At 34.1% G+C, this 24,603-nt stretch overlaps 1 protein-coding gene across 14 annotated transcripts in view; it reads right to left on the bottom strand.

Annotated features, from left to right (window-relative positions):
- Positions 1-24,603, bottom strand: part of NFIB (nuclear factor I B) — a 245,679-nt gene that overhangs the window by 3,492 nt on the left and 217,584 nt on the right. For 8 of the 14 annotated variants that reach the window (XM_054519871.2, XM_054519875.2, XM_054519874.2 and 5 more), the window contains one exon: positions 1-3,003. This exon is cut by the window's left edge and continues 3,492 nt beyond it. In XM_054519871.2, the coding sequence (XP_054375846.1) occupies positions 2,918-3,003 (86 nt within the window). In that variant the 3' untranslated portion in view covers positions 1-2,917. Of the gene's footprint in view, positions 3,004-17,102; positions 17,192-24,603 lie in introns of all 14 variants that reach the window. The other 6 variants (XM_054519869.2, XM_054519872.2, XM_009244444.4 and 3 more) reach the window with 1 other exon arrangement.

Here is a 24,603-nt window from a genome sequence, read left to right as displayed (position 1 = left end):
TTCTGAAAGATTTTCCTTCTAGTAATGAATACACTCAATGGGACTGGGGGGTGAGGGAAGGGCAAAATAAAACCAGCCTCCATTCAGCCTCTAGCCCTCAGGGGAAACGAAATCAAATATATAGTTAAGGTACCATTCCTTAAAAAAAATCCCATCAGCATCTAATGGGTTTAATTCATCCACAGGAAGATTAATTGCTTAAAATTCTATATTTCCCTTCTGCTCTGGTTCTCAGTTTTAAAAGGGGAGGTAAAATGAAAACAGGATTTACTTTTTTGTTCCTTAAAAATTGAACTTTGATTTTAATCTATCAGTCCAAATACATTCAACAATATCAACCCTCCGTTCAATCTTCTGGATATTAAAAAAAAAAAATCCAAGTGCACTGCCATCCCTTTGAAGTAGTAAGTCACAGGTAAATCATATCCTATCATTAATGAAATGAAATGGGGACGAAAAGTGGCGGAAAAGGAATACAGGAGACTCCCTCCAACAGGTCTAATGTGTTTTCTAGGAGAAAGAATATTCATGCATTAAACTCTCAAAAGTGTTCAACATCCAACATCCCCTATGTGGACATTTCAACAAATATTTTTGCCAAATATGAGACAGGCTCACTCTCCACTGTGGATCTGGAACTTTCAAGAAAAACTATCACCAAGCCAAGTCTGCCTTTTTAAGCCAAGTCTGCCTCCAGGAGAATTTGTTGTGTTTGCTTGTTCTTACTATTGTGTTGTTATGAAAACCAGTAATGAGTTCAGCTTGCACCCCAGGTGGGAAGTTAGAGAGGGGAACCTGTGTTAAGTTGAAGTTTGTCACAGTAGGCAGAACAGTCGCTTTGCAGCCCAGGCCCATCTCAGGGTGCACTGCTTCACAGCTACACTGTAAAGTGTTAAAAATCCTCCCACCCACCCCAGAATATATATATATGTATATTAAAAAAAATCCCCTGTCCATCTCTCAGTACACAAAAGGACCTCATCACACTGCAAAAATAGCAGTACCCACTTTGGTCAATTAAAACAAACAAACAAACAAAAAAGCATACATTATTTTTTTTTTTTAAATCTGTGTACTTACCTATAATAACCAATACAGCTAAAAGCACTACCTACATAGGCAAAACTTGGTATTGCATAATTCGTATAAATTTGAAACCCCTCCCCCCCAAATATTAATTGGAAGATGAAAAACATGAAAGGTTAATAGAAAAAAACACCAAAATACTGAAAATATTGCTGGTCGATTACAATTTTTAAGCGGCAACTATACACAGCCATGATATGCTTTATAAATGTGAGATAAAGGTATAACTGTCTAAAAAATCCATGATGTCACACATTTTTCTTCGTCTGGAGTACAAAATATTTTGTCATAAAAATGGTAAAGATTTAAAATGATAATAAATGCAGCAAAACAAGTGTAGTGATGTCACTTTGTTGTATTTTTTGTTTTTTTTTTTTTGTTTTTTGTTTCTTAGATTTCAAGGCAAGGCACGTAATGTGGACATTATATCTTCGTGCAAATTAGGATTACTGGAAAGAGTATTTTTAATTAAAATTTTAAGAGACATAGAGGCAAAATGTGTCTGCCCATGCACACTATGGATCTGTCAATACAAGAAATTTGTTGAACAAGGCTAATGTCTGAAAGCACCATGCAAGTTTTCAGCACCCTGATTACATTTGTTTTCTCAAGAGTGCGTTTTTATATCCTACACCCTGGCGTTCCCAGTTTGTAAACTGTAAGCTTTACCCTTGTGACATGGATTTGCCTGCCTCTTTGTCTCTATAATGCAGATTTTATAGAACCTTTTGTACACCCTATGGGTTCTTGATGCAACCAGTAATTTTAAATAAATAAATTCTACCTCCAAGGAGGCTGCAGCTAAACCAACATAAGTGCTGTGTTTTCATTAATTTTATTTTTCTCAAGCACATGATTTGTCTTGATTTAATGCCTTTTTAATGCCCTCAAAAACTGAGGGGAAAATAAATTCGTTCAAAATTATTTGAAATTCTTTTTAATCCCCTCAATTTAGAGTCCAAGGGCTGAAGGACTTATAATCATGATTCCCCTTTAGATATAAATTTATAAATTGCACTTGCCTCTGTTAAGTGTTTCTTTTGTGGGGAAAATATTATATTAATTTTTACTGTTGCATGCAGAGATAACACTTCACCTACATAGAGGCATTTCTTCCATAGAGCCTTTGTGTTCAAACTGTTTTTTTCCTTTTTTCTTTTTTTCCTTTTTTTTTTTCATTTTTTCTTTTTTTAAGATTTCAAACTGGGTTACACACTGGAAAAGGCTGGGTTAAGGGCCAAAATTTAATAAATCTGTACTGATAACTAAAGGCTACAGAGATTTTATATATTTTTTTTTAACTTTTAGAAATCAGAGTGCTTATAAAATGGCTGGCTCATGGCTCTGTCACCCAGCACCTCTGACGCCGCCTCCTAGCCTTCGTTGGTGAGATAACCAGGAATAGTGATTCCATGCGTAAACAACAAGAATACTAAACCAATAAAACTAGCTTATCATGCAAATATTAAGGCATCTAGAAAGTCAGTTAAAATATATTGTCATAGAGACAGAACATCTATTTCCCAGCGGACTTCATGTAACAAAGGCTACGTTGCAGGGGCTGCGATCTACCATCAGTGAAATATCATCGACCCTTTTTATGTCATTACAGTTTCAACCTTAAGGGAATTAGTGATTGTAAGTGCTGCAATTGCTGGTCTATTATCTTCTTTCTTCAGTTTCTTTCCTTTCTCCCTTTGTTTTGTTTTGTCCAGTCTTCCTCTTTTCCTTTTTTTATTTAAAAAAAAAAAAAAATTTCTTAAACTATTGTTGTGTTTCTTTTTCCCTCAGTTGCTTGTTTCTGCTTGAAGGAAAGGTTCTCCAATTATGTTCAAACCGTAATTTTGGACATTTGCCGGTAAGATGGGTGTCCTATTTGACACTTGGAAAGGAACCAAGCTAGCCCAGGTACCAGGACTGTTGAGAGGAGAGGGGCAGCAGGGAGGGAAGAAAAAAGAAAAAAACACAATGTTAAAATCTACAACAATATGAGAAATATAAATTCCAGATGCATCAAATTATTACTATCCCTGTTTTCAAAATTACAGTCTAATATAAGAAAAATGTGCCAAATTACACATGTTACACCTATCTACACTCTATAGTCTATTTTTTAAATGAAAATTAAGACTAAAGTGAGGCAGAAAAATCCAGAGTAAGATATATAAACAATTATTGAATTCTAACCAATTGAGGATATTCTTTCTAAAATATTTTACATTATTCAATATAAATGCAATATGATTCTTTTTTGTACAGGAAAAAAAAGAAAAAGAAAAGCAGCAATCTGTTGGTACCAATATACTTTGCCAGTTACATTCTAGTCTTATTTTACCTTTAATTCACAAGCAACTCAGTGGTCAGATGGGTTTCAATTTCTTACCTGCCTATTGGGTTGAATAAAATTGCAAAGTACAGTGAAAGATATTTCTTTTCTCCTTACAACAGGAAAAAAAACTACATGTTTAAGGTAGGCCCATGCATAATATGCAATTTGAAATGCCCAATTATCAAACATATCTTAATCAGAGTTTTTTAGTAAAGACCGAACAAATAAGAATCATAGAACCAAAATGGAACACAGCTTTTTTTGTTCTCTACAGAATACCCATTGTGAGGAAAAACATTTACAGGAGGCCACAAGGGTCTCTGCTTGCACTGATTAGTTGTATAGCTCTCCAGCGGTTTTCTTATCCTAACTCTCTTTAACTTACTTTTAGAGAGAGCCAGAGCTTTTCCTTCCAATTCAAGGTTCCCTACATTGGCTTCCAACAGAAGCCTGAGCATTCCCTGCTCCTCCCCATCAGTAATGATACCACATTTGAGCTGCTCTGCACGTGAGGAGTTTGGAGGGATAGATGGCGGGTTGGGGGGTGGGGGTGTTGGAGACAGTAAATGATAAGATTCCTGCCTTACTCTCATCAGTTCAACTTTCGCCTATGCTGAATTACAGGCTGTTAAAAAAAAAAAAAAAAAGAAAAGACTGGAAAACAATTCTCTAATTGCTACTGGCATAATCTTCCTTTAAAAAGTATCATATGGAGGATAAAAAAAAAACAGATCTACATATCATGAAACAACTCTACAGCGCACATTTTGGGTACACTTAATCTAATGTATTGCCTGTTCCAACACTCAACTCCGAATGAATGTCAGTTAAGTAACAGCTGCATAAATAATCATGAACCAAGAAAACATCAAACTGACAATTCAGTACTCATATTAGTCATGGCCTAGCACGGAAACATACTTTCGATGTTTTAAATTTCATTGAATATCCTTTGCTTTACTTTTGAAACCATGAAGTCAGATGGGCACTCTTGTTGTAGCTATCAATCTAGATATGCTCATTTGTTCATATTTGAATTCCAAAAGTACAAAAACCTTTACGGAATATCAACCTAAAGGAACAATTCTGAATTTTTTTAAAAACTTGATACATACTGTTTTTACTCTGGTGATACCTCGATACAAAATGTTGCTTGTTGCTACACATACGTATTTCTGAGTTAACATTTCAAAAAAATATCACAATGACCATTTGTGCTCAAGGGATTTTATAATTAGCCTGCAAACTCAATGACAGCAAAGTCCATCTCTAGTAAAGTACCTAGCACACGGAAGATGCTCAATACCCTTTTAGACAAACAAATCAATTAATTGTTTCAAATCACACCCAGCTATATATTTTTAAAAGCTGTCACCCAAGATTACATATACTCATAAATATGTTGTGATTTGATCCCCTAAAAAAGAAAATAAGTATCTCTGATTTTAAAATTAGATCTACTTAGCATTAACAAAAATTGATTAAGCAGGAATAATCACATTCAAACTAAAAAGATACGTCCTCAAAATCTGATGAAAAATCGTAACTGTTAATAATACTTGTTATTGAAACTTTTACTAAGCAGCTTAACTGTTTTCACATATTTCTCTTCCCACACATATCTTCAACAATTATTTTTGTGCTTTGCACCATTGATTGGGAACAATGTTACATAATGAATCATGAAACTTATTTTACCCTCAACTGTGTTTCCACTGCACTTTGTACATGGTCCTGTTACAGCATTTATTACTTCATAAATGGGATTATCTTACTAACTGAAAGGTGAACTTCATAGAGAAAATGACCTAGTCACATCTATCTTTATAGAGTCTGAGCATAGCTGGTGCTATTTCTTAACAAATAAAATAAATTACAAAAATGGGTATACATTCTTTTTAACTTGAAGTAAGAAGCATGTACCAAAAGCAAAAGGACTAGGTAAAACAGATAATCCTTGACAGTAAAATACAATGTCAACAAGCAGCAAATTGCTTTGCAAAATTAACAAGAGTGCCAAATTAAGTGAGCTCAAGAAAGTCATTTGGAGACTGCATGCTTTAGGGATATAAAGTATATTTTAATGATTGAAAATAGATGTGGCTCCTTACATGGACAAGTCTACCAACTAATGGCAGAAAATTCAGGGTTTATTTTGCAATAGCTCTCTTACTCAGTTCTTTAGAAGAGACATATGTCATTATTCTTTGGAAAATGTTCAATAAAAATAAATTGATGCTAGTAACTAACAGGACTCTTGCTGCAGAATGCCTACCAAATTTAATTTAAACGTTAATTTAAATCTTTCAAACCGCCCATCCTACATTATGACCATATCAAAATTGCAGAGTGCAATATATTTGTCAATACTGTTTATGAACCTTTGGGGGGAAATAAATCTCAAACATTAACACTATGCAGACCCCATATATGAGTTTTACAAGTCTCTTATTGCCAATTTGTAGGTTAAGTTCAGAACTATAAGGCACAGACATTTTTTAGAGCTATTTTTGGTAGCCCTGTTGAAAAAAAACAAAAACTTGATAAAACTAATTCAATGACTGTGATAACAATGTAAATAAATATATCTAATCAAAGTAATATAGACTATTTAATTTCAAAAATACAATGTCTAAAATTGCATACTTATTCAGGTAAAAATGTAATAGTGCTTTTTATACATCTAATTCTATATAAAAATCAATAATCACATGTATGGATAAAATAAACACACAAAAACAAATTAGTTACATGTAAAATGCTTAACAGTTTTAATTCACAGTGAGAATTACTATATGGATAATCTTATGTTCATTCCAACTATCTGCATTCCAATAAAAGAAATGAGAATATAACTGAAAGATTTTCAAAATATTCAAGCTCAAATTCAGCTACTTCAGCAATATATCTTTATAAGTGTGCATTTCCTTTGTTTTTATCAAATTTTTCATTACCAAATCACATTTGTTTAGGCAAAGAGAAGATGAGCATAGCTGAAAGTTGAAAGCACATCTTTAGAAAATATAAACTAGATATAACCATTTAAAAAAGAAAAGACATAATTACTTTGCAAAAAAATCAAGCAGAAAAAAACACAAAAGAATTTGATAGTACCTTAACACAAAGTACAACTCATCCTAATGACTATTACTATGCATATAATGAGATAGTTCATTATAAAATAAATACATAAGAGCTAAATCAAAATTCCAAAAATAAAATGTTTGATATCATGGATACTATTTTCTTGCCATTTTGACCAAATGTATGACATGGCTCCCCGCTAAAGGGAAGAAGCAAATGAATTATTTTGAGCTTAAGATGCATTACTGGTGATGGTCCTGCTTCATTTTGTTATTGGTAAGACTACCTCTGAAGTACTGTATTTTTTCTAGGTAGCACTCTGCAAGAAAACCTAACTTTATGGCATTTACTTATTGAAGAAACTTACCAAATTATGTCATTGCAGAACAGCTAAAGGTAGACAGGGAAGATATAGCAGTTGATGTGGAAAGTAATATAGACCTCTTAAGCATGCTTCAGGTTGCAGGAATAGCACAAAGGCAAAACTTCCAGACGATAGCCATGCTGAGGACTTACTATAAGCACGGTACCATCTTTGGTGTTTTACATATGCTACGCCACTTAATTTTCTCAGTGAGCTCATGAGATGGCCATCAGTATCTCTGTTTCACATAGGACGAAACTGAGGCAAGTTCCTTGCCCAAAGTCTCCCACTTAGCCCTCAGTTATGACTCAGATCTGTCTGATTTCCCTGGCCATTTCACTATATTATATTGCCTCTGCAGGAAGTCAGATGACTTAACATAAGAAAGAACTTTTGAACAGAGTGGTCTGAAGGCAAAATTAATTGGCTTCAGGAGACAGTGAACTTTTCACGCACCACACAAGCTGGATTATAACCTAGCTAATGTTGCAAAAGAGACTAGTGCACAGAATATGTAGCTGGTCTAAGTGGCCAAATGATCTGAAATTCTATGTATTCATCTCCTCTGAAACAAATCTAGTTGAAGTTCTACTAGGGTGAGTTCTACAGCGTGAGGATTAAGGGGGAAGAAGATACCCACTTCTTCCTTTTAAAAAGATGCACTATTTCTGTATGTCTTATCCTGGATAAACTGGGCGAAATAGTTCATCTTTGCATCTACCTACAAAGAGTAAAGAGCTATAACTTTCAATGAAAGAAAGGGAGAAATAGCTCTCGGCAGCCATACCAACATTTTCTGGTTACGTTTTCTTAAAATTATGCATTACGTGAGTGTGTCTTCTAGGCCAAAAAGAATTGGGCACTTACCTTTTAGCTCACTAACACCTAGGAACCACAGGGTGCCACATAAACATGTATGAAGCCATTACATTGAGCCAGAAACCAAACAAAGTGAAAGACTTTACATCACCTATTAGTTGGAGCTGATTAAACAATAAGAGCTATTTTAAGAATGGCAAAAATCATTTATTACTAGCCTGTGTGTATTTCATAATGGATGAGATAACACACCAGTTAAACAGTTTACGAAATGTGTAAGTATCCAGTATACAAATATTTTTCAGGGGAACAATAGTATTGTCCATTTAGAATTTATATACTGGTTTAATCATGAGAAAATATCATATTTACTTAAAAGATAGTAAACACTCTTTCAAGAAGCTTAAAAAATATTACAGGAATAAAGCACAAAGAGTTGTACATATTAATACATACCTCAACTGTACCAGTAGCCACATTATTTATAGATGGCAATAAAAATGAGCAATGGCCCAGAAAGCACAGGGAATAAATAAAATAAGTATTTTAATTTAAAAGAAGCATTTGCCTTTAGTTCCTTTGCAACAGCTCCTGATCTCCCCAAGATGCAAAGGTTTTTACTTCCTTGGCTAAACACTCTAATTTTATTGGCAAAATATTAACACACAAGTATTAGCATTTCTTGTAAAATGCACAATAAACAATTTTCCTTATTAATTGCTGAAAACCTTTTGGGAAAACTATGCTGCCCTGGGTTGTACATGGGTGCATTTTGACTGGTTGCTTACTTCAATATAACACAAAGCCTGCAGATTACGTCTTGTGAAAAAAATGCTCACTCAGACCAGTAGAAGGAATAAACACTTAAGTTGAATCTATTTATGTATTAGAACAAAGAAAATCGTACTTGATAAATATACTAGTTGCTAGCACTTATATAATGTGTATTACTTGCCAGGTACTGTTCTACATGCTTGACCTACCTTAAAACTTTTAATCCTCATAACAAATCTATGAGAAAGGACCATTATTGTCCTGATTTTACAGACGAGGAAACTGAAGCTAGGAAGTTAAGTGTCTTGCCCAACTCATATTGCTATTAAATTGTAGCAGACAGGGTTTGAATTCGAGCAATGTCATTCCAGGATCTGTATTTCTACCCACTAAACTTTTCTCATCTCCCCTTCTTGTGAAGCATAGTTTACTTTTTTCACTGGACTAGGAGTTATATTACCACTGAATTCTACAAGAGACTTTGTGAATTGAGGTTCACATCACAATGAAATTCCTGTGGAAGTATAACTCTTGAGCCCAAAATTCAGCACAAATAACTGTGCTTTATTTCTCCAATTCCAGTTGCTTTTCAGCTGAATGCAGTATTTGCTTTTGTCTTACATATGTGCAGATGTGGCTGTACGTCAATAATTTGTTTGTTGAGTTCCACTTCAGATGAGGCTAGCCTGGAAGTGAAATACACAAAGTGCTTTATACCGGTCTTGGGTTTCTTCGATTTATTTTCACCGTTTTTAGGGATCATTATTGCCATCTGAATGATCCTATTTGCATGCAAGACGATTCCTAATGATTATTACTATTTGTAATAATCTGTCTCAGAAAGCTCCCTGGCTAGCTCTTACCTGAACTGCAAAGTACTCTTGTGGGCTCTCTGGGAAACACCAAATATCATAAACTGCAGGTGGCTCATGGAATTATTCTAACTGCAAGCAATAGGACTTCATAGTAATGAAAGAGAAATGTATTTGTTTCTTAACTAAGTACGTAAATAGCCTTCTTTATTGCTACTTTTTGGGGACCAACAGTTTTGAAAATAGCATATCAAAATGGTAGCCCATCAAACCTCATTAATTTATATTCAATTGATTCAGAAGTTTTTTGTTCTTAGGGCACAGCGGATTGAATGTTAACTTTACCATGCGTGAGTGCTAGCACTTTCTAAGTAAAATAATAGCATCTACCATTGAAATATTTTATCTAATAAAGAGCATAGGGCAAGAAAAAGCCACTCCATATGGGAGCACTGCCACTAAATATTAAATGTGCTCCTTATAATTACTGCACTCTTTTAGTAAAAAAACTCTTACATAATCCTTGAAGACTTCAGCATGGCAACCTACACTTAAATGAAAACTTCCTTAAAATGTTCGTTTTAAACATAAATAAGAAAAAAGCTCTTCCTCAATAGGCCAAATTAAGGACTTATAAAAAAATTGTGTTTGATCTTTTTCAAATTTTAGAACTGAAAATGAAAGATGAAAAATTATTATGAAGATGACTATAAATAAATTACAGTACACACATGCATACATATATAAGAACTCAGGTAGCTGTGGGAGGTTTTAGCCAATTAAAAAATATAGAATTATCAGGCTCAGAGTAATTATTTTATCTCCTCCCACAGACCACAGCACAGTGGAGAAGCCCACATGTTGATTTCCAGCCTCTTTCTGTCTGTATTCCTCTCTACCCTGGGCTCCTTTTCAATGCTATTGTTAAAAGTGGTACTGCTCCTCTTATTTGCATATGTGATGCTTTAACAGCAGATAAAATTCTCTACAAAAATCGTGCTTCAAAATAGTGCCTTTCACTAGAGAAAATCACCCAAGGCATACTAAATCAAATAGAAATGTAAGTTTTATACAAAGCAAAAAGAGATTCTTTTATAAATGATTTTCATTTAAAAGCAAAAATCAGCATTATTTGCACAATTTTACCTCTTAAAGATGAAACTTATTTGTATCAGAATGCTGAAGCATAAAATTACAAATGATTAAAGAACTGAAGACATTTTAATATCATGCTTGCTACTCTGTTCACAAGGGCAAAAGATCTTACGTGGGCAAAAGATCTTCCTGTGTGTGAAACAAAGTGAGCAAGAGAGAATAATTGTAACTTTCTGCAATTTCTGAATATTCAAAATTCGTGTGCTTCAATGACTTGACCTTAAGATTTTGCCATTTCTTTTATCATTTATTATGTTTATTATTATATTTATTCATTCATAGACTTTGTTATTCAAGTAAATATGACTAAAAAAATCATCATATCCCTACTAACAACACTAGCAAAAATGAGAACCAAAAAGGTAAGCTAATAAATGGTGCACTGGCTATCGAGAGAACTGATTTCTTACGGATGAAAAACATCTGTAAATATGGCACTTTACATGAAACATATTCAAATAAAGTAGGTGTTTAATATACTTCCTTTCACTACAAAGGGTTAATCAGCAAGGTTTACATTTGGGAATTTTCAGAATCACGCTCCTCCCTCTCCAGGAGCACTGCCAAAAATCATCTGACAGGAAACGTAAGATTAAGTTTGTCCTACCTAAGCGAACAAAGAGTGCTCTGAACAGGCCACCGGTTTACTGCAGAGCGGGAACTTTTCTAATCCTGCTGGAATCTGCAGTCCTGCTCAGAAAATCTCACGGAAAAAAGTTGTTTTCTTTCCTCTAACATCTTGTCTCAGGATCATCTCATTTTCGTCACACTGCAGATCCTGCTGCTTCTCCCATAAAGGTTAACTTAAAGCTCCAAACATAATCATGTGGAAAATGGACATTATTGATTCCTATGGTCCATTGTTCCCCCATCCTAAGTCCCTGAAGTTCAAGTTCAATCTGGAATTACATCATGTCTGGTTTCTCCTGGTTACCAGACGGCTTGAGACGTGACCACAGCTACAGAAAAAACAAACAGCCTTCTTCACGCTTCGGCTCCCCTATCGATTCAAACATAAACTTTTTTTCTTTCTCTCAAGTATGCTTCAAGTATGGAGCATGGTTAATTTAGAGATTAAGTTCCAAATTAGATTATCTAATGGCATCTTAATGGATTGCTGACCCATTTCCTGTGGGATGGCAGCATGCAAGTCTGGCTGGAATACAATTAATTTCTTAGGAAGTGTTCTGAAGAGTTTGCCTAGATAAAAAGGAAACGTCGTGTTGTACAAATCTTTCTTTATAAACGGAGAAAGTTAGGCAAAACTACGACAAATCCCAACATATTATTCAAAAGCCAGACCACAGATGTTGTGCGTCTGTGAAAACCATATCAAGATCATTTTTAAGAATGGTAATGTTTTTATTTTTGACTTCATAACAGGTGCAAATAATTTTGATGAGAATAGAGTAATTCCTTTAAAAAGAATATTCAAATACAAAGACAAAAGTAGTTAGCAGCCCCTTTACCAAACAATGATCATGTGAAATTTTGGTTTTTGCAATTCTCCACCTTGAACCAAAGATTCTTCCATTCATCTACCGTATCAGCATTTCTATCATAGTCCCAGAGTGGTGCTAGGGGCCCAGAATGGTGTATAAAAAGTTGAGGATTTGAACACACTTTAGAGCTGACAGCTGAAAAGGAAATTCAGCACTCGGAGAATAAAGCTCCCCCCAGGAACTCCAGGAACAACCCAGCTGTTGTACTGTAGTTATGTGTCAAGATAACAAACTGAGAGCAGGAAATGCTAACCTAGTGAATTCGCAGGGATGGTCTAAGTGTAATGTTGAAATAAAAGTTAACTCTTAATATTACGTAAGGACATACTGCCCTTATCATATATATACCACATATATGTGGAGATATACACACGCACTACATACACACACACATATAGATGCATACACACACAAACACATATATGTAATACACACATATGGTTTGCAACCCATTATTGAAAGTTATTTTTTGTTTAAATATTCATTATTTTGAGAGCATACATTTTACAAAGAAAATGTTATGAACAAAGCAAGGAAAATGGCTGAGGTGAGTGTTATGCAAATTAAGTTACATGGATAAAATGAAAGCTATTACCACCCCCCCCCCACTTTTTTTTTCTTTCTTTTTTTTTTTTTTGCCCTCCCTCTCCTGATCAACCAGATCCAAATAACCTTTACTGGCTGCTAAATTTCTCTTGAGAAATCAAGCAACTCTCTAGAATTGCAGTAATAAACGACAATTTCTTAGAAAAACATGTGTAAAGTAACTACAGAATGAAGTATTCAACCCATAGAAAGGAACTGCTAACATATGTAACATGGAAAATAGCTGATAAAAGTCTCTTTGGTGCCATTCAATTATGGCATCTACAGAAACACAAAAATCCTTCCAATTATTTTAGTAAAATCTTCATTTATTCATTATTTCAGAGGCTGAGCAAATGGTTTGTGTAAACATATCCTTCGGTAACACGCGCATGTTTATTTTAGCCATCTGAAGACTTCTTCTATGTTTACATAAGCCATCAGACACATACAACCACTCACTTGTGGCTTTGCGTTTTCTTGAAAGGGGTGAAGGGGGAGAAGAGAGAATGAAACAATAAATTCAGTTTCTCTTTTGCATAAAGCACTCCCTCTAATGTTTTAAAATAGCTTATGTTTATATTATTCTTGGATTGTCCTTTGGCTTTCTTTTTCATTCAATTATATTGATCTTTCATATCTGATAGTAGAGGCTATATTCTGACTATCACTTTAAGAAAGCAAGCCAGTCAGGGAGTAACTGCTGTATATGTTTATGTCCACATAACTCACATATGCAACAAGGTAATTTGTCCACGTGAGACAAAGCACAAACACAACAGTACCTACCTTAAGCAGTTCATCACCTATCATCCTCCTAAGATCTTGAGCCCACCCTGACTATACTAGAAGTGAGCCCTTCACCAAACCAGTATTTTACTCTGGGTTAACTGCAGTTCCTGACCTTTCACTTACACAGAAAAATTGACTCTCTCAAGGTGCAAGCAACTCCTTTACACATGTGCGTGCACACACACACACACACACAGTTCACAAAACAGTTCACAAAATTTTAAGGTCAAAACAACAAAACACCGTCAGGGTTGTAACCTAATAAGGCTGTGAAAACTTTCCCAAAGAGTCAGCTTTGGTTCCTAAGGGAATGCTTAAGCCTTGGGGTTGGGGGTAGATGGAGGAAGCCTTCCAGCTTTGATTTTACTTGCACAGCTCCCTTGCACTGCCATTTTCCGTTCCAACAAGAGCTGCATTTGACATGGAAACACCTCAACAGGGCAATTAGTATAAAGCAGAAAAGAGGGTGACCATGGAAAAGCGATTGTACAAAGAAAGTAATGACAACAAACAACAATCAATCAAAATAAAGCAAAACCAAAACACCCGTTTTGCTTTGTCCTTTTCTACTACAGTCCCCAGGGATTGCCTTTTGTTAAAAGGCAACTACCACAACAAAAATAACCTGTGATATTTTATTTATTCCATCGTCACAAAGGCAAATTATTTAATTCTTTGGATGAATAGACCTATATTTCTTAAATATTTTCAACTTATTCAGATGATTCTAAAGCTATAGCCATGCCCTGAAGATTTTAGATGTCTATTATCTGCCTTAAAAGTGCTAGTGTTACATTTATGACTTTTTTCAAAATTCTTTCAAAAAATGTTTTAAAAATAACCACAAGTCATAAACTATAAATGATGGATAAAGCTATCATGCCACAGACAAGGGCTATTTGTATTATCAAATATGAACTCTGTTGTGTCCATTTTTGAAAACTGTAACAAAGCAAAGCAAACTATGTCATTTGAATTTATTTATTCTGAACTGCATCACACCTAGGTTTTAAGAACTGTGAGCATTGGATTCACCACAGCATTTAGCACAGCCCACCATAAAGATTCAATAATATCTGTTGAATGTAGAAATGTGATGGCTGCCATTATCAATTATGTGCTTTCTGAATCAGGATAGAAAGAGAAGAAACAAACCAAGATACTGGCTGGGCATGGTGGCTCATGCCTGTAATCTCAGTACTTTGGGAGGCCGAGGCGAGCAGATCACTTAAGTCAGGAGTTCCAGACCAGCCTGGCCAACATGGTGAAATCCAGTGTGTACTAAAAATACAAAAGTTAGCCGAGCGTGGCAGTGCACGCCTGTAATCCCAGCTACTCTGGTATCTGAGGGGTTAAGAATCACTTGAACCTGGGAAGCGGAGGGTGCAGTGAGACAAGATCGTGCCACTGCACTCCAGCCTGGGTGAGGAAGTGAGACTGTCTAAAAAATAAAAAACAAAAAAAACAAAAAAACCAAGATACCTTTTAAAGAGCTTTTAGGATCATTAAGACCATTCTACAAGCCATTACCTACTAATCAAAAGAAAAGTTACAATTTTTGAGAGGGAAGAAAAATTTTACCTAAATAAATTCTGAATTTTTTTCTGACTTACTATGACTTGAAACTGATTACCACATCAATTTTTCACCAGGAAGGGGATTTGTAACAGCAACAATACTGTCCTAAGAACTCAGTTTAATCATCAGATTGATTTCCTCCAATACATGTGTTCTGAGATTTATTGCCTACTCATCTTCTCTTTCCATGGGCTATCAATTTTTTATTTAAAAAATTACTGTGGCCGGGCGCGGTGGCTCACGCCTGTAATCCCAGCACTTTGGGAGGCTGAGGCGGGCAGATCAGGAGGTTAGGAGATCGAGACCATTCTGGCTAACACGGTGAAACCCCATCTCTACTAAAAAATACAAAAAAATTAGCCAGGCATGGTGGCAGGCACCTGTAGTCCCAGCTACTGAGGAGGCCGAGGCAGGAGAATGGCGTGAACCCGAGAGGCAGAGCTTGCAGTGAGCCGAGATTGCGCCACTGCACTTCAGCCTGGGTGACAGAGCGAGACTCCGTCCCCAAAAAAAATTACTAATAACTAGGTAAAGTTACATTTTAAATCTCTAACAATTTACAAATATGCTTTAGAGGTCTATCCTATTTTTAGATTTAGTAAGCCAATCAATATTCCACAGAATTGGAAGTTCACACAGCTATAGGTGCATTTACAAACCTGAGTACACGTCATCGGGTTTGCAATTGTTGTAAATATGGTAAGCTTGTATGCAGACATGAGTCATTTTGTTAACTGATAGAGCATGAAATATAAGAGAGTTATTAAATAAAATATGGAAATATTAGGTTATTAAATTCAATTAACTTTTATTAAATAACATGGAAATATTAGGTTATTAAATTCAATTAAATTAACTTTAAAATGTATATTAATTCAGAATATTTTAATGAGATACTTTCACTTAATTTAATTAAGACTATTAATCATTAAGGCTATTTGGATAAGATGGTTACATTGAGTTTTCTTTTTATAAGCATATATTGTATTATTTTCAAAAGGGAGGATGAATACAATCTTGTTAAAAAAATCACAATATGTAAAAATGTATACCTTTTAAAAGTGGAGGTTATATCAATCTTCAAGAAGAAAAGTCACATGGTATTCAACTTGGTAGTGAATTAATAAAAAGTCATTGTTTTTAAAAACATAATCTGAATTATTTCCTTAATTTTTATCTGAATTAAAGTGAACATTTAATTATTTTGATTCTTTAAAATCTACTCTTCAGCAGTTTCTGTGAACCAATAGGGAGATAGGCAGACGATCTACAACTCTATCTGAGTATGTACCTTTCTATAGACACTTTCCGTAAACCGAGGATTAACATCAGAGCAGGGTTGGAAAATTATGTCAACTCTATTTGGTGAACTCCTTCTGGGATTACCTCATTCACTTCTGCCAATTTTTATTTCTTATTACTTATGATTATACCATTAATCTAATTATTTAATTTGTCAATTTGACACAATTTTTTCTTAAATAAAATAAATAATACATAAGAAGCAGCTGACTTTGAACTACTTACTTTCTAAAGGCAATGCATGAAACAGTATCAGAACTGGTTTTGAAAATGAAGTTTTAGAATAGTTTTTTCAGCCAACCAAATAAGGTCAATCTTCCATGAATCACATCAGTATGCAAACAGAAATTAAAACTTTAACAAATTCCTTCTTTAGTTACTGATTCCAACAATCTTCCTACTCCAAAATGTATGGGTGCTGTCAATAACCGTTAAATTGACTAACCAAAATTTTTTGCTATTTTTTTTCCCTACAACAGGGGAAAAAAGTGAACAGTGAAATGGCTTAGAATTAGCAGTAGAGGAAAGAGTTAAAATAAGAAAAACCTACAATGTGAAAACCAATGCTTTATCCTCAGGTAGCTGAAAAATCTTCACTAAAGCTGTGATTTCACTTTTCAGGTCGTAAAATCTAAATGTCACATTCCACCCCCTCCCCCACCAAAAACAGTATAAATTGTAGAAAACATTTTATAGCATTTAAAAATTCCAATGATCAGTAAGCATATACTATAGTCCCAACTTAATTTGACGTTTCATTTACATAAGAAATAAAGGAGGAGGACAGGGAAAGAAGAATGGCATAGCCAAAACAACTAAATTTTTAACATATATTTTCTGTAAAGCTAGTTAAAAACAAACACTATAGCTCACGTAATTTTTAGGTGTAAGTGTAGGGTTGGAAATAATTAAAATGTTACCTTTGCCAAGTAATTCCCAATGTATCCTCACTGGTACTGGGGTATAAATGCCTGCCGTTTTGATTCATGGTCCAGTCACAAATCCTCAGCTGTCAATTGAAACCTAGCAGTCAGATATGGATCGAGCAGTACTACAGTTTTTAGTATTTAAATGAACACATGCAAACTAGTACTGTACATGGCATTAACCTTACTTTCCCAAGAGGCAACTTAAAGAAAAAAAAAAAAAGCAAAAAAAAATCTTATTCTTGAAAAGCAAAATTCCTAGACTCTTTTTTAGAAAAAGCTATTGCAATATGCTTCTCTATTAATTAAAGCATACAAGAGAAACAAGTGCTTAGAACATAACAATTAGCCATTATTAGAGTACAAATTGAGCTGGAATAAAAGCAAATGTTAATGTTCAATAGAGAGATATATTTTAGAAAGAAAATAAAAATGCTTTTTTTCTATGCATCACACCAAATAATCAGCACTGAATAAAATAATCAATAACTTTAAGCATGCAGTTTGCAAAACATAGAAGACATGCAGTTTAGAGGAGAAAGGCCCACCTTACAAACATTTGCCCTAACTTGTGTTTAGAAGCATCAAGGTCTTCAGTTTTAACCTTTTACTAATTTTGTTTTGCTTAAACTGGCATTGTTTAGAAAGAGTTGATAAGCATTTCTAGTTTTATTTTAAACTCAGAGTAATGGCATTTAAAATACTTTACTACATCTGAAGAAAGTGAGGAACGCACTGAATACAAGCTGAAACAAATTCTTCCCAGATCTCCGAATCATCAACTCTGCCCTTCAGAGATTGTTCGAGTAACCCTATCCAGCTCTGCTTGGTTAACAGCTGCCCTACAGTGCCAGCAGATTTATTGAAAAGATATATTGCTTATTTTTATTCTTAAGAAAGTAAACTTATCTGGTTTGGTGGGGGAAACACAGTAGAAAATCATCGTTTTTAAACTTCAGATGGCCACACTGTAAATTAACAGCATCTTACACTGAAAAGATGACTTCTTCACAGCAATCCCCTAAACCTTGTTTGCTGCTTTTCAGTAAGAATTTCCAGATGATGACTGGAACTCAAGTACCATAAATTATCATAAATTTAAAATTTATGATAAACTATTTTAAACATTTCTGATAATGTTATGGCCAAAAAAATAGGCTATTAAGAATCTTTACTTTCCCTTTTAGACTCTCGAGCTTCTGCACACACTAAGTAATAGTGATTCAGGAGTTTTAGAAAGATAGTTTTTGCTCATTTTTCTATCGATCTATGAGGCTCCAAAAATACTAGCTAAAATTTCCAAACCATGTGTTTTAGTTATTTGCATATTTCAGGATTTCAAGTAAAAGTGATTTTATGATTTAAAGAACTGAAAAAAATTCCCTGCATATACATAGATAGATCAACAGATTGATAGACATGTAGATTCTGCTCAGGATATATGTCATAAAGAAGTCATAAATCAGTAAATAAATTAGAAAGAAAAATAAATATTCTTTTTCTTTTTTTTTTTTTTTTTTTTAGACAGAGTCTCACTTCATCACCCAGGCTGGAATGTAGTGGCACCATCTCAGTTCACTGCAACCTCCACCTCCCAAGTTCAAGCAATTCTCCTGCCTCAGCTTCCCAAGTAGCTGGGATTACAGGAGTGCGCCACCATGCCTAGTTAATTTTTGTTAGTAGAGATGGGGTTTCGCCATGTTGGCCAGGCTGGTCTCGAACTCCTGACCTTGAGTGATCCGCCCACCTCAGCCTCCTAAAGTGCTGGGATTACAGGTGTGAGCCACGGGTGCCTGGTCATAAATATTCTTAAAACGGACCAAAATACTCACATGAAGGAAAAAAAAGTATACTTTGCTTTGTTTTAAATCAGATGACATACTTTCAATATTTCAAAGAAGTAAATGTGTTCAGTCTAGGGGGAAGCAATATGGCAAGATTTCTTAAAAGTTCTCAAAATGGGTCGTCTAATCAAATTTACTGTGATGGGGCAAATTGTTTTCTGTTTTGTTTTTTTACAGTTTTCTTTTTTTTTACTGTGAAAGTTTTAAAAGTACAATGAAAACAATCAAAAAACAGTTCAAGAAACTTGGCTTTGTATAACAATAATGTTAATGATTTATCACTTACTGATTCTACTCTAGTCAATGAAAATGGAAGGGTTTTGTTTAATTTTTATTTGTTTGTTTTTTGAGACAGGCTTTCCCTCTGTGGCCCATACTGGAGTTCACTGGTACGATCATGGTTCACTGCAGCCTCAACCTCCAGAGATCAAGTGATGCTCCTACCTCAGTCTCCTGAGTAGCTGGAACTACAGGTTTGTGCCACCATGCCTGGTTAATTTCAAAAAAAAAAAAAAAATTGTAGCTATAAGATCTTGCTATGTTGCCCAGGCTGGTGAAAATGCTAGTTTTGAATCAAACATTTGGAAGAGGGGAGATGTATATTTACGCATAGCACACATTAATTATGTTAATTATTAACTTCAGATTAGTATCTATGGGGCTCTCAGCTTAGGTTGGAGAAGTTTTCAGAAAAATAATATGCTTTCACAAAGCCAGGGGAATCTAAATACCACTCACTGATTGGCTTATTGTCCCACAGACAAGTGTAGGACCACATCTCCTCAGAAGGATGTGTTGTAAATGAGTTAGTTTTTTTGTTGTTAATGTTGCTAATATTTTGTTTGTTTGTTTTACCACCCCCAAAAATGTCAAGTGGGCTCTCTTTGACCATATGCTGCACACTTAAAAATGAACATATTTTTGGACTTTTCTTTTCTAAAAGTAGTCTCAAAGGGGATAAACCTGACTACAGCTATTCATTATCATCTATTTAAGATATATGCAATAGAAATATTTTCTCCCAAACAGAAAAATATGCTTAAGTACATTCAAAATAAACAATAAATATATTTAGCAATAATTTAATGCCAAATAAATTGGCAATACATTAATTAGCATTGAATTTCCTTTCAGTTACTAAAAATGTAAAATATAATAAACTTATTTATCTGTTTAGATTGTACACTACCATTATCAACATTTCTTGAAGTTTCTGAGGAGACACGCTATAACTTAAGCCAGGTTACTTGAGTAAGAGCCTCTCTCTTCATGTTGGTTTTTTTCAATTAATAAACCTTCTTGGTCATAAAGCATCTTGGAACTAACAAAACTCCCTGATAAAGTGAAATTTTAAAGTGATGGTAAGGGTGGGGTATGCAATTAAATCATTAAAATAGAAATCACTTATTCACCAAAGATTTCCATGATGGTAATTCCTAAGAAAATCAATTTCTAATCTTATTTGACCAAGATATTCCTGACCAAGCAAATTTTGAACAGACTCTACATATTAAAAGGTTAATACTACATGTATTTAAGCTTCTTTTGGGGTCATGTTACATATTCTTGCCATTAGCAGAATTCAGTTTTCCTAATAAAAAATTATTTTACATTAGGCTTTAAACAAGTTTAACATAAGAGGTGATAATCTTTTTTGAGTTTGGGGTGGTGAGTCCTTAGTTTCTGCCCTGTGACAGAATCAGTGTTAGATAATTCAGCTGTAAATTCTCTTTTTTTATTTTAAAACTTTAAAGTGGCACATAAATACATGCCTTTCGTTTATATAGAATTTTTCTAAGTTCAAAGCTTTAAGAACGCTGTAAGAATTTTTCCAAGTATTTTTTATTAAGAAATAGGAAATTGCTTTTTTCTCCCAATAGTAATCGAATTTAAAATACCAAGTGCCACTCAGTTTAGAAATTTAGTCTGTTAGAATTGTCTGTTTTTATGTGGAGGTGGGGAACAATTCTTATTTTTGTAACAATATAGACTCTCAAAAAGAACTGATCATATGCATATCCTTACAAAAATGCACACTCATATAAATCATTTTAATCCTTTAATTTATATGCACATACCAATATGAAATTCTATTGTCTAGAAAATGCCCAGAATTTCAAAACCAAATAAAAGGTGAACTAAGAGAGTAAGACTATCTTCCAAAAAAGCTATCAGTAAAGGGGTAAGGTTGGAAAAGTTTAAACAACTAAGGAAGATGTGAAGGTGAAGTTTTCACTGCATATGTTCTTAGGGTGGAGTTCTGTGGTCTCTGGAAGGAGAACCTTGTTCCTGGCCCAACTCAAATCAGATTGCTTCAAAGAAAAAAAGAAAAAGGATAGGGGCCAACTGGTTCCTCTCAAATGGCTACATAAAGGGGAAACACCTAAGATTTGGATCATTATCCTTTCCTAAACTACACTCAAATAATCATGTAAGTAGCAGATAGCCATAAAGAATTAATATTGCTTGTGACTTCAGACTAATAGTTTGTTTATTCAAATGGGGGTCCTCCTTTGTTATTAACAGGGTCTTTTGTTAAATGCACAGCAATTAGCTTTGGGAACAAAAGAAAGAAGGTAAGCAAAATGTTCTACTTTGCTAGACTCAGCAAACAGGCTGAGGTACTAACAGGTCCTATGATGACAACAAATCTCAATTGAACCAATAAACCATTAAACTGTGAACAGAACAATCAACACAGGCAAATTTATCTTCTCACTTTTTTTTCTTTTTAAGTTTACAATGACCCTCGGGAGAACATCTTGAAAGGTATGTTTTATGTTTTCTTGTGTTTCTTCATTTCTCCAGACCCTCAATGAAACAGATTTTTAAGGGGTGGAGGTTCTTTTTGCAGGGGAAGACAGATGCTTAAAAGGATTAACACTCCAATATTCATACTTTGGATTAGGAGAATTTTATTTTATTGCTATTATTAATTACCTACATGGAGCAAATTAAATGGTCTCTGGATGAACAGCATGTAACCTCTGAAGGAATGGTATGAACAAGAAAAATGGTCAGAATAAAATTGTGTTGTATGTTTCACGTACAACACATGCAAAAAAAAAAAAAAAACCAGAACAACAAAAAAAGATACTCAAGATCATCCTCATATCTTAAAAGTCACTTCTAATGCCAATTTCTGAAACCCATGTTTCTTGATATTTAATTTAATTAGCAGAAGTAGAATTAACTTAAATGAGTATGCATAGTCCATGAGCAGAATAAACATTATTAACCATAAATCATAAGATAAGTATTAGAAAATGAAAGATTTTTTTTTTTTTTTAATTAGAGGCTACTACAACTTGTAAATTTTAAGGTTTCAAGGGACTTTGGAGCTCATGTAGTTCAACCTCTTCATTTTCCTTTCCAAGGTTTAAGGACTTGTCCAAGGTTAGAAATGCCCTGTCACATCAACACTAAAACCCAAACCTTCTGACTCCTAATCCCTGGTTCTCACCCACTACACCAGTTGCCTGTCATTGTTCCTTTCCTACTCTGTCCTTTATGTGCAGTTCAAGAATATTTAATGCTAAAATGTCTGTAAATATAACCTTCAGAATTCCCTCTACCTCCCTGATTCAACTGAGATCTAAGTTAATATTTTCAGAAAAGAAGATAATTTTTTCCTTGTGTTTTTGTTGATTAAAGTTAAGGTTACATAAAATGTAATTTTACTTTTACATTAATTAGAACAGCTTATCTGGATATTAGTCTTTGATTCCCAGTAAAGGTAAGTGAACAAACCAGTGAATGACAAAAGACAGACAATGGAAGGATTTTTTGAATTTAAGAACTAGCCAAAGAGCTAAACATTTGCATAGCCATTATTTCGACTGAAACTTCCTTTAAATGTGTTTCCTTTCAAGCTAGCATACATGAAAAGTGACCTCTTATCCACTTACATACCTACCCAGAAGTCATGTGATAGCGTTTTACGTCAAGCTGTCAATTATGATAACAGACACAATAAGAACAGCCCAAGTGTTGATAGCCTGCTTCCTGACTGTATTGAAAAGTTTGTTCATAGTCCACTTGTGTCCTTTTAATTGCTTGCCTCTAATAAATGACTACCTTTCCAATGGTAGTACCAAGCTTTGGCTTTGCCATTTGCCAGGACAAATATTATAAGAAGATTTAAACTAATATCTTAGTTTAAAAAAATCCTACAGAGGTAATTTCTTAAAAAGGCCATTTTGTGTAACAGAAATTTTCAGTGTAATGAGAAGTACTTTCAAATTCTAGTTTTAAAAACAAAAGTGTTATAAGAAAAGTGTTGAAACAATTTAAATATAAACTAGACCAGTAATTGAAATTCAAATAATAGCATTATATAGTCATGCAAGAGATGTAACATGCTGAAGCCCAAGCACCAATAAAATCCATGCAATTGTGAGAAGTAATGCAAAGACCTGAATTGATCAGGCCACTGATTCATTAGCTCTTATTATAGGTAATATATATATAGTCAGGAGATAATTTTGAGATTATGAAAATAAGACCGATTTCTTATAAACTAGACTTTACTTGACTTTATTGTCTCACTTAGGGAAGGCAAAAGTGAGCTCCTAATTTATTCAATTGAAATCTCAAATATACATCAAAGGTTAATATGTACTTTAATGGCTTGTTTGAATGGTGAACTTTTATTTCTAAACAAGAAGCTTCTTAGCTGCAAACGTTTTATTTCCAACTTACAATGAGATTTTTAAATATATGTTGATGTACAATAGTAAGAATTTAGGCTCTTATTATGACCTTAGATTCAAATGTAATGGTGATAATCAAATTAGATCTCAAATATACATCAAAGGTTAATATGTACTTTAATGGCTTGTTTGAATGGTGAACTTTTATTTCTAAACAAGAAGCTTCTTAGCTGCAAACGTTTTATTTCCAACTTACAATGAGATTTTTAAATATATGTTGATGTACAATAGTAAGAATTTAGGCTCTTATTATGACCTTAGACTCAAATGTAATGGTGATAATCAAATTAGCCAGATTCTCTTGTATTAATACTACCAAACTTTCTATGATAGCAAAGGAAGGAGGCCTGAAATTAGCAACTCACTATGAGGTAGACCAGATAAGAAACTGGTGCTAATTCAAGTAAGTTGTCTCTTATTATTCATCCATGCTAAAATTGTTAGACTGAATTATAAAATAATTTCTATATTTTCTAAGCAACATCCAACACTCTGATTGATAGTTCCCATTTTCTCAGGGAGATAAAATTTGGGAAACGTGGTTCCTTCACTGCCTATCATAATGAATTTGCACAATGTGTTCATGAATTATAAAGTATGAGAGAGAAAAGGATATACTGCATTTTACTAAACTTCTATGAAGTTAAGTCGGGGCAGGGGTGGTGTTCCACATTTCTGAAAATGTTCCAAACCATAAAAAGACATTTCTCAGCAGAGACTAATGAGTTCAGTTTGCCAAAGCAGGACCCATGAGTTCTTCAAGCCACCAAAACCATCTTCCAATAGAAAAATTAAAGAAGAATGAAGCTCCAATTGAAGTTCTGATTTTAAGATTTCCCCCATGCCAATAGCGAATGCAATAACTAAGCCAATAATCCCAAAGACAGACTAGTTCTAGACTTGAAAAGTATTCAAGATTGTGTTAAGAGATAAAGAAAA

This window comes from Pongo abelii, chromosome 13 (genome assembly GCF_028885655.2).
Source record: "Pongo abelii isolate AG06213 chromosome 13, NHGRI_mPonAbe1-v2.0_pri, whole genome shotgun sequence".
Lineage (NCBI taxonomy): Eukaryota > Metazoa > Chordata > Mammalia > Primates > Hominidae > Pongo > Pongo abelii.
The sequence above is the reverse complement of the archived record's forward strand: the minus strand, read 5'-3'. Positions and strand labels throughout refer to the sequence as shown.